Consider the following 10,592-nt stretch of genomic DNA (forward strand, 5'->3'; position numbering starts at 1 on the left):
GACCCTGCAGTCCCCCGCGCGGGCACTGCTGTATGTGCTGTACGCACTATTTCACCCTCACCAGCAAGCTGTTGTCACCAGCCTTGTTTTATAAACACAGAAATGCCAGAAGTTAAGCTGGGCTGCATGTCTGGCAAGTGGCAGGACTGGGACCCAGGCCAGAGCCCAACTGCGGCCTCTTGAGCCAGTGAGGTTCCTTCCTAGATGAGGACGATGGTTGCCGAGATGGGTCTGTGAGTGGCTGTCCCTGGACTCAACCCAGGGCCCCTGTGTCCGGGAAAAAGACACACAGCGCCAGAGGCCTGGAAGCTGGGGGGACGGTGTGCAGGTCCCGTCCCCATGAATAATTGAGGGTCTGGGGCAGGCGGGCTGCTCCACAGCTGTCCCTGTGCCGCAGGCTGGGAGGGCGGAGCAGGGTCACTCCCTTCCTTGCGGGGAGCTGCGCTGGTTATAAGGCTCTGGCACCTGGCCCTACAACCAGGGGCCAGGGACACGCGCCCAGCCCAGCCCAACTCCGCCATGCTCCTGCTGACGCTGCCCCCGCTGCTGGCACTGCTGCTGGGCCCTGGTGAGCGCCAGCATCCCAGGGGTCAGGGGGTGGGTGGCCTTGGTGCTGGCCCAGGGAGCGGGGCCTGGGGTGGTGACCCCAGCGGTTCCGACTGGACTGCAGGTGGGGATGGTGGGCTGGGGAGGGTGAGGTGGCCGGGGAGCTGGTCAGTACCCAGGACAGCATCACCCTTCTTCACAGTCACGGCTGCTCCCCTGGCACCGAGGCCCTCCAGGGAGGAGGTGAGACGTGTGGACCCCCCAGCCTCTGGGTTCCCCCCTCCCAGCCTCCTCCATGTCCCTCACTGCCCCGGTCCCTCCAGTCACTCTCCTCCCGCCTCCGCTGCCCTCCACCTCCCCCCTGACACCTTGCCCCATCCCCAGCTGACCCGCTGTCTGGCAGAGGTGGTCACAGAGGTGCTGACCCTGGGCCAGGTCCAGAGAGGACCCTGCACAGCTCTTCTCCACAGAGGTAAGGAGGCCCGGGTCCCCCGGAGCCCGCTTCACCCCACCGGGGCTCTGCCCGGGTCCTCCTGTCCAGGGCTCCCATCTGGCCGAGCCTGGCCTGGTCACCCTGCAGGCTTCCTGCAGAGGGACGGGCTGGGCCAGGGAGCCCCGCGGCTGGCCCCTCTCCCCGTCCTGGACAGTCCCCCTGCGGGGTTCCTGGTGTGCGGCACAGAGAGCACCGTCTCTTTCTGCCAGAGACGTGTGACACAGAGCCCTACAGCTGCCTGTCACCTGAGGAGAAAGCCTTGCTGGGTGGGGAGGCTGGAAAGACACGGAGCAGCCAGGAGGTGAGGGAGGAGGAAGAGGCGGCGGCGGCAGAGAGGAGCCACAGGTCTGAGGTCCAGGAGCAGCTGCACAGCCGGCTCCGGCAGGAGGAGAAGGAGGAGAGGGAGGAGAAGGAGGAGGAGGAGGAGGAGGAGAGCGGCCCCGTGGAGACCTTCAAGGACCTGTGGAAGCACCATCTGGAGGGCGGAGGGGGCCCCCAGAGGCAGGTGACAGAGAAGGCCAGTGACGAGGAGACGGCCCAGTTCGAGGCAGAGGAGAAAGGGCTGAAGATGCTGGGTGGGCACCGCAGCCTGTGGCAGGGGGCCGAGGCAGGCAGAGGAGAGGGGCACAGGGACCTGCCGCGCCACCATCACCAGCAGCAGCCGCCGCCAAGCCCTGGGGCCAAGCAGGAAGAGGCTTCAGAGAGGGAGGTGAGTGCTGAAGGGGGGGTCTCCAAGACAGGTCACCAAACAAGCTGCTAGTGCTGGGCCACATGGCAAGACCCCCCACATGGCAAGACCCACCGCCAGACGTGGTGGCCCCGCCTGTCATCCCAGCCGCTCGGGAGGCTGAGGCAGGAGGATCTGGGTTCAAAGCCAGCCTTAGCCTTGGCGAGGCGCTAAGCACCTCAGTGAGCTCCTGTCCCTAAATAAAATACAAAACAGGGCTGGGACATGGCTCGGTGGCCGAGGGCCCCGAGTTCAATCCCTGGCACCAAACAAAACACAACAAATGAGGGACCAGGACGATACACAAGCAAGGCCTCCTTTGGGCCACAGTGGCTCCCCTGAGACCACAGTTACCAGAAGGGCCACCATTATTCCCCTGAGACACCTCAGTTAACCATCACTGCCATTCCACAATGCGCAAGTCAGCCACATGAAAGCCGCTGCGTACCTGGGCTAGAGGGGGACACCATTGCCGCATCACCATGCTGAGTGGTAGTAACCAAAATGGCCGTCACATCCCAAATGGGTCACCCAAATCAGGCGCCTTTGCCAGTCCTGTGGCTGCTCCTGTTGGCCGTGACAGTCCACAGGGACCTCCCTGCTGGTCACGTTGGCCAACCACTCTTCTGGGGTTGTGGCACCAAGATGGGATGTGGCAACAACTGGGATGGCCACAGTGGCCTGTCACCGTGAGAAGAGACAGGGCCTCCATTTACAGGTGACCACTGAGGTGGCCTGCCTGTGACTCCCGGTGTCTGGTCCCACCAGGAACACGACCTGGAGCGGCTGGAGCACGTGCGGGAGGAGCTGCAGAAGGCCGCTGCCATGCTGGGGGAGGGGGTCAGGAGGGAGGGCTGACCTGGCTCATGCCCCCCCAGCACACCCAATGGCTTAAGACTGTTGGCCCCAAGCCCCCACCTCACCTGGCACCCCACTCCAGCCCCCACCATGATGGGGGGCAGGGTGTGCTCTGAACCAATCCTGAGGGACAAGTCCAAGCTGGGCGGGGTCTGGGCCGTCTCACTCAGGAACCCCCCTAGCCAGCTGGCCCACTGCCACCTCCGAGTGAATAAAGCACAGAGAAAACCACCTCGCCTGGCGTGTGGCACTGCACCCTGACGGCAAGCCCGGGAGAGACTGGACAGCAGTCTGGTCGCTGGTTGTCAGAATTGAGGTTTTATTAAATCAGAAATTATAATAACACAAAATCAGACGGGGTTGGGGTCATCAGGAAGAGGTTTGGACGCTGGGGTGGGAGGTGGCCGGTTTTGGCCCCGGCCACTGTGGACCACGATGTCGTCGTATTCATCCTGGGGGTAGAGGGGGTGGCAGAGGGGCTCAGGCAGCTGCCACCTTGCCCACTGCCCAAGTCACAATACCCTAAGAACTGGGTCTTGGCTGGAAGCAGGTTCCCTTGCTCCTGGCTCTCAAAGCACTACTAAGGTCATGGCTCCCAGATGCGTGTCTCCCGCCACTGCCACTGGCGCTCTGGCCCAGCAGCTGCTCAGCACTGAGGCCTCCCCACGCCCCCTGCCTTCACACACTCCTTCAACCCCCAGATTCCCGCTGTCTCTTGCTTGAGGCCGTGGTCTGCTGCCGTGTTCCCCAACCCAAGGCCTCACTCCTCACTGCGACTGAGGTCTTCCCCCCTCTGCCAGTGTTCCCAGCGCTGCCCAAGGTCACCTGCCCACAGCCAAGCTCTGCAACTCCTGCTCTCCAGACTCACTCCCACGTGGCCATCGACCCCTGTGCATGTCACAATCACTGCCACCCAAACCTTTTCCCAAGTTCGACTTCTGCAGCTGCCTAACTTTCCAACCTCGGCTGCCCACGTTCTTCCCGCCGCCCCGTCCATCTGTCCTGCTTGATGCCCGCAGCCCTCGTGCAGCTGCCCAACCGAGTTCCTTGATGGCGGCCCGAGGCTGGTGTACGCCCTGCCTAACTATCTCCTCCCCGTCTCCAGTGCCAGTTTACCCTGACCCCCCCGGCTGGGCTGCCCCATGTCCCTCCTGACTCACGCCCTCATCCCTGCTGTCACTGTCGCTGTCACTACTGCTGCTGCAGGGGCTGGACTTGTCGTCCTCATCCTCAGGCTCGGGGGCTCCATGTGCACGGAGGAGGCGGGCGAGGATGGGGTTGGGTCGGAGGAGGGCACTGCCCAGGGGGGTGCGACCCCCATACATGCGGGTGGCAGGGTCGGCACCTGCCCTCAGGAGGATCTCCAGCACCTCGGTGGCTTGTGCTTCCACTGCCAAGTGCAGCGGGCTCCGGCCACACGTGGGCTCCTGTGGGGTGTGGCAGAGAGGTCAGAGGCCCCAGGAGGAGAAGCCTGGGCCCAACCATCGGATCCTCCCCTGCACACCTGCCCTGCACAGCAGCTCACCAGTTTGTTGAGGTCAGCTCCTGCATCCCGGAGTAGCCGAACCATCTCTGAGTCTCTGTGGATGACAGCCACGTGGAGTGGGGTGTGGCCTGGGAACAGAGCAGCTGGTGTGAGACGATGGGTGAGGGGCCCAGCTCCCCAGTGCCATGAAGCTGGGGGTCCAAGAAGGGTCATGTCTGGGGTCTGGCTCCTGAATTCCTTCCCAGGCATGGCGGGTGGATTCTGAGTTCCAGGCAGGCTAAGCGTGTGGACAGGTGCCGTTCCTGGGCTGTAGGATGTCTGGGGCCTGTGGGTGAAGAGCCTGGGATCTTGAGCTGTGGGCCCCAGATCTTGAGGCCTGGAGACCTGAGCCTCTCGTCTTATTTCACAAAGGACCTGGGTAGCTGAAGGGCCTGGGATCCAGGCTCTGAACAGTGGGTCCTAAGCGACCTGGACAGCCTGGTCCCAGGTAGCTGAGCTTATAGATGGGGGAGCTGAGACACTCAGATGCCAGGAACCTTGGCAGACAAGTTCCTTCCCCATGAGGCTGGCTGGGGTGGGCTGCCCCTGTAAGCTGCTGCCCAAAGCTGGGAACCCAGATGCCATAACTGCACTAAGACTGGGTTTTGAATCCCCAAGTCCTGGCTGGGCTGGGGCCTGAGACTTGTAGGTAGAAACAGGGATCCTGGATGGATGCACCGTGCAGGTGAGAAGCCTGGGTCCAACCACTGGATCCTGGAAGCTCTGGGTGGCAGGTTTGGGTCCCAAGCTACCTGAGACCATTAGATGGAGGTCCTAAGTCCTATATGACCAATTCTCAATGATCTGGGGCCTGAATGGTTGCAAGGCCAGGGTTCCTGAGGCCTAGGGATGATGATCCAAGGGGCTGGGTCTCAGGCCAGGAAAGCTGAGCCCAAGGCCTGGGACCCTCTCCTGCCTGGGAGCCAGCCTCCTTCCTGTGGGGATGCTTACCCTGCGGGGATGCTCACCCTCGGCAATGCTCACCCTCCGGGATGCTCACCCTCAGGAATGCTAACCCTCGGGGATGCTCATTCTCTGGGATGCTCACACTCAGGGGATTCTCACCCTCGGGGGGATGCTCACACCGTGGAGATGCTCACCCCTCGGGATGGTCACTCTCGGGGATGTTCACCCTCAGGGATGGTCACCCTGTGGAGATGCTCACCTTCGGGGATGCTCACCCCTTGGGGATGCTCACCCCCGGGGGATGCTCACCCCTGGGGGATGCTCACCCTCATAGTTCTCGGCTTCCAGCTGCAGCTTCCAGTCCTCTTCACTCTCCTCCTCCTCCTCCTTCTCCAAGTCGGTTTCAGAGCATAAGGCAACGGGGGTGTGGCTGGGGTTCGAGGTGTGGTCGGGGCTTTCTGCGAGGTAGGTGTCGGGGGCTTCTCGGGGGCGCTGGGGGCGGGGCTGGAGCAACGCGCGTGCGCAGCCATGTGCCCGCATGCGGCAGGCCAGATGCAGGGCCGTGTGGCCTGCGCGCTCTGCCACTAGCAACCTGGCGCCGGCTGCATACAACTTCTCCACCGTGGACGCCTCCCCAAGGATGGCTGCCAGGTGCAAGGCTGTCTACAGGGGCACAGAGCAGAAGTTAAGATCACACCAGGAACCCTGGTCCCCGTGCCCTACATGGTCCCCAGTGGCTCACTTGGCCTAGGTCATTCTGCAGGTCCAAGTACTCTGTGCCCGCGGAGAAGCCCAGGAGGAAATCCAAGAAGGGCTCATGCTGATGAATCACAGCCAAGTGCAGTGCCCTGGGGACAAAGACAGGGGTCAGAGGGCAGAGGTCAAGTGCTCTTGTATTCCTTCACTTAACAAACATGGCGCACTCACTGTATACTAGGCATGGTGACCAGAAATAGTTTTAGAAACAGTTGTCAGATATCTGGAAGGATCCCAAAGGGATCCCAATCCAAAAGGATTAGAGGAAAGTACCCATCATTTACTCGGGGCCAGCAAAAGGGCCCATTCCTGCCAGACCAAAACCTCATAATTACCAGGACACTGAGGAGACTACTCAGGATGGTCTTGCCTCAAGGTGGGGATAATAAGCCCTAGATGCAGAACTGTTCAGCACCAACCTAACAAATCATAAAAGCAAAACTCAAAGGGATCACACTGCTTCCAGTTACTTAACTGCACCCCAGAACAATACTCGGGAATATTTGCAGGAATACCAAACTAACAGTCCAAAAAGTAAAATTCACAATGTCTGGAATCTAACCCAAAATTATCAGGCATGTGAAGAGACAGGAAAACATAATCCATCACGAGAACCATCGATCAACCCAGAAATGACACAGCTATTAGAATTAGCAAAGAATATTTTAATGTTCTTTAATGTAACTTTATTTTAATGTTCTTTAATGTAACTTTATTCCATATGTTCAAAAAATTCAGTAGAGATAAAGATAATAATTTAAATTGAATTCCTAGAAATAAAAACTACAGCATCAGAAATAAAAAACACACTGGATGGGATTAACAACAGATAACAACAGCAGAAGAAAAGATTAATGAACTTGAAGACAGGATGGAAACAATCCAGAATTAAACAGAGAAAAAGAGAGAGAGAGAGAATAGCATTCATGAGTTATGGGACAACTTCAAGAAGTCTTATATATGGGGCTGGGGATGTGGCTCAAGAGGTAGCGCGCTCGCCTAGCGTGCGTGCGGCCCGGGTTCGATCCTCAGCACCACATACAAATGAAGATGTTGTGTCCACCGAGAACTAAGAAAAAATAAACAAATATTAAAATTATCTCTCTCTCTCTCTCTCTCTGTCCCCCTCTGTCTCTCACTCTCTCTTTAAAAATAAAAAAAAAAGAAGTCTTATATACATGTAATTTAGGTCCCCAAAAGAAGAGGGAGACAGAAAAAATATTTTAAGAAATTATAGCTGGAAATTTTCCAAATTTGATAAAAACCACAGGCCCTACAAGCACATAAATCCCAAGGACATAAAGAAAATAAGGTTTGTCTTATTTTTTATTTTGCTTATATCATAAGCAAGTTATTCAAAACCAGTAATAAAGACAGAAATCTTGGGCTGGGGTTGTGGCTCTGTGGTAGAGAGCTTGCCTAGCATGTGTGAGGCACTGGGTTCGATTCTCAGCACCACATATAAATAAAATGAATAAAATAAAGGTCCATCAACAAATAAAAAAAAAATTTTTAAAAAGACAAAACTTTTTCAAACCAGCCAGAGAAAAAAGGCACCATAAGTTCAGAGGCATAAAAATAAAGATAGAAGATTTCACATAGGAAATGCACAAGAAGACACAACGGAGACACCCCTTTCAAGTACAGAAAAACAGTCAGTCAACCTGGGATTCATTACCCAGCAAAAATATCTTTCAGAAACAAATACAGGTGACAAGGGCTGGGGGTGGAGGGTAACTCAGTGATAAAGCACTTGCCTAGCACGTGCAAGACCCTAGGTTTAAACCCAGCAGTGGGAAAAAAAAGACAAAGATGTTTTGAGATATACAAAGGCTAAAGGCATTAATCACCAGCACACCCATGCTCCAAGAAAAGTTCAAGGAAATCGCAAGGAAAAGAAAAATTATATCAAATAGAAATATAATTGATCTACCCAAAGGAATAAAGTAACCCTGAAAATGGTAACTATATGGGTAAGTGTGTTTTTTTCCTAATATGTAAATATCTCTTTAAAGATACTTTAAAAATAATATCCATGTATGATAGGGTTTATAAGTAAGATGTATGACAAGAATGGCATAAAGACCAAGAGGAGTTTTTTTTTGGAGGTGCTAGGGATTGGACCCAGGGCCTCGCGAATGTTATACAAGCACTGCGCAACTCAGCTACCTCAGCCATTCTAAGGTTCTTTCCCTCATGCGAGGTAGCACAGGGCTGCTTGAAGGGACACTGATAAGATCATACATTATAAACCCTAAAGCAAGAGTCAACAAACTTTTTCTATAAGGAGACAGATAACTATTTTAGGCTTTGGGATCATATAGTCTCTTGGGTTTTTTGTTTGTTTTATTTCTCCTGGTGCTAGGGATTCGACCCAGGGCTTCAGGTATGCTAGGCAAGTCCCTACCACAGCTACGGCCCGGCCCTCACAAAATCTCTCTTCACTCCACTGTTGTAGTAAAAGCAGCCAGACAACATGTACACGAACGAGCCTCACCGTATTCCAATACAACTTTATTTATGGAGCCTAAAATTTGAATTTCTTTTTTTAAAATATTCAGTTAGTTAGTTTTATTGATTTTATTTTTTTTAAATACACGACAGTGGAATGCTTTACAATCCTTATTGCACATATAGAGTACAATTTTCCATATCTTTGTATATAGAATATGTTCCCATCAATTCATGCGTTTATACATGTCCTTTGTTTTTTGGTTTTGTTTTTTTTTTTTTTGCATTACAATTCTTATTACACATATATACCATAATTTTTCATATCTCTGTTTATATATAAAGTATGTTGACCCTGAATTCAGGTCTTCATATATGTACATATATGTCCATCACATTCCACAGCCCTTGCTAATCCCCTGCCCCCTCCCTTTCCCTCCCACCCCCTTCCCTATCTAGATAAAATTTGAATTTCTTATAATTTTCACTTCTCGTGAAATGTTATTATGCTGATTTTTAAAAGCCATTTAAAAATACAAAGGACATTCTTAGCTCACAACCATATAAAAGCAGGTGGCTGGCTGGATTTTGTCTAGAGGCACTGTTTGCCAAGCCCACCTTAAAGCCTTAAAGCCACCACTAAAATAACAAAACAGTGTGATGGCAAATAAGCCAGCAAAAGACATAAAGTGGAATAACAAAAACTCCACTTCCAAAAAGTCAGAAAATGAAGAAAAATAAAGATAAGATACACAGAAACATATAATAGCAAAAATAAATAACCATATCAATAATTAAATTAAGCATAAATGGTTTAAACAGTCCAGTTAAAAAGCAAAAGATTTGAGCCAGGCTGGTGGCACACCCATGCCTGTAATCCCAGCTATCTGGGAGGTTGAGATAGGGTTGCAAATTTGAGGGTAACCTTGGCAATTTAGCAAGATCCTGTCTCAAAACAAACAAACAAACAAGTAAATAAATAAAGGGCTAAGGATATAGCTCAGTAGTAGAGTATCCCTGGGTTCAATTCCCAATTAAAAAAAAAAACTATAAAATTAAACCCAAAGCATTCAGAAGAAACGAAATATAAAAAGTCAGAACAGGGACCAATAAAATAGAAACTGAAAAGACAACAGGGAAAATTAATGAAACCAAAGGTGGTTCTTTGAGATCCCTGAGTGCCTCATCCGTCAGACACTCCTTGAGTCACTGGGGATGCTACAGTAAACACAACAAAACCCCCAGGTACAGTCCCTTACATAGGACACTTCCACTTCCCAGGCACAGCCCCTTACGTAGGGCTCAACCACCCTTCCTTCTGCCTAGAATGTTCTCCTCAGTTTAAAAACTTGTCTCATTTTCCTACCTTTTCTCCAAAGCACTTACTCCTTTCGACTGAATCTTCCTTTCTTTTTCTGTCTCTCTTTCTTCCTGTCTTTCTAGCTATCTAATTGTCCTACTAAAATATGTAATCCACAGGACATCCATTTTTGTCTCTTTTCCTCACTTCTTATCGCTAGTACCTAAAATAGGTCTGGAGTGGTAGCGTGGAACTTAAGATTTTGGAGATCATTACTTATAAGACAGGATCATAGATTTGGGGGCAAGTATTTTGGAAATCAACGTCTAAAAACAAATCAGGAGCTAAGGATCAAAGATCATATTTGGAGGTTAGAGGGCAGAAGGAACCCAAGCCAGAGTTCTAACTAAGGTCTTGGGACTGGGGTCAGGAAGGTTCAAATCGGGTTTGGGGGTCAGTAGGTAGGATGTGGATGCCAGGAGCTAAGAACAGAGTTCCAGAAAGGAAGGTCAGAGATTATTGGGATAGGATGAAAGCAGGAGAGTGGTTTTGACACAAGTTAGAACTTGGGGATTAGGGTCAGGAAGTCTAGCATCGAGGTCAGACTTAAGAGTAAAAGGTTAGGAAGCCACAGGGATCCGAGACTAATGGGAAACCAGACATCGGATCCCAGGGCTCGGTTTGGCAGTCTAGGGTTCACTCACGTGTCTCCATCTTCAGTGACGTAACCAAAGACGAGGGGCGCCCACGACAGCCCCGGGCCCAGCTCCGCGCCCAGCCCTGGTCCTCCGGGAGCCGCTGCGTCGGGACCCAGAGAGCCCAGGCCACTATCGCACCATTCATCCGCGTCCGCAGCCTTCCCCAAGCACGCAACCCCGGCCATGGCCCCGGCCACCTCAGGGGCCCCCGCGGCCGCCGGTCTGTCGTTGGGCTCTGCCGGGAGCTCCGGTGCTTCCGCCCTGTGGGGAATTCCCCAACACGCCCCCTCTTTCACCCAATCAGAGCAGGGCAAATCGATCACGCCCTGCCC

At 53.0% G+C, this 10,592-nt stretch overlaps 2 protein-coding genes across 2 annotated transcripts; one reads left to right on the forward strand and one right to left on the reverse strand.

The window, feature by feature from the left end:
• The first annotated feature begins 428 nt into the window (after positions 1–428).
• Positions 429–2,974, forward strand: CCER2 (coiled-coil glutamate rich protein 2). The gene is made up of 5 exons (XM_081273752.1): positions 429–568; positions 749–789; positions 931–1,018; positions 1,249–1,748; positions 2,535–2,974. Exons 1-5 carry the CDS (start codon positions 520–522, stop codon positions 2,622–2,624), a joined length of 768 nt encoding a protein of 255 aa, XP_081129878.1. The 5' UTR covers positions 429–519; the 3' UTR covers positions 2,625–2,974.
• Positions 2,922–10,521, reverse strand: NFKBIB (NFKB inhibitor beta). The gene is made up of 6 exons (XM_081273747.1): positions 10,267–10,521; positions 5,798–5,903; positions 5,382–5,718; positions 4,150–4,238; positions 3,785–4,051; positions 2,922–3,076 (listed from the first exon to the last, which is right to left on the reverse strand). The coding sequence occupies exons 1-6, from the start codon at positions 10,443–10,445 to the stop codon at positions 2,975–2,977; spliced, it is 1,080 nt and encodes a 359-aa protein (XP_081129873.1). The 5' UTR covers positions 10,446–10,521; the 3' UTR covers positions 2,922–2,974.
• Between the last annotated feature and the right edge of the window lie 71 nt (positions 10,522–10,592).

This window comes from Spermophilus citellus (assembly GCF_964194105.1).
Source record: "Spermophilus citellus genome assembly, chromosome: 18".
Classification (NCBI taxonomy): domain Eukaryota; kingdom Metazoa; phylum Chordata; class Mammalia; order Rodentia; family Sciuridae; genus Spermophilus; species Spermophilus citellus.

What these genes read in the sequence shown, in the direction of transcription:
- CCER2 (XM_081273752.1), top strand. Translation starts at nt 520, where the DNA reads ATGCTCCTGCTGACGCTGCCCCCGCTGCTGGCACTGCTGCTGGGCCCT. An exon ending in CGAGGCCCTCCAGGGAGGAG is followed by an intron (nt 790 to 930) that starts GTGAGACGTGTG and finishes CCCCATCCCCAG; the next exon opens with CTGACCCGCTGTCTGGCAGA. An exon ending in AAGAGGCTTCAGAGAGGGAG is followed by an intron (nt 1,749 to 2,534) that starts GTGAGTGCTGAA and finishes TGGTCCCACCAG; the next exon opens with GAACACGACCTGGAGCGGCT.
- NFKBIB (XM_081273747.1), bottom strand. Translation starts at nt 10,445, where the DNA reads ATGGCCGGGGTTGCGTGCTTGGGGAAGGCTGCGGACGCGGATGAATGG. An exon ending in GGAAGCCGAGAACTATGAGG is followed by an intron (nt 4,239 to 5,381) that starts GTGAGCATCCCC and finishes CTCTGTTCCCAG; the next exon opens with GCCACACCCCACTCCACGTG. An exon ending in GTGACAGCAGGGATGAGGGC is followed by an intron (nt 3,077 to 3,784) that starts GTGAGTCAGGAG and finishes CTCTACCCCCAG; the next exon opens with GATGAATACGACGACATCGT.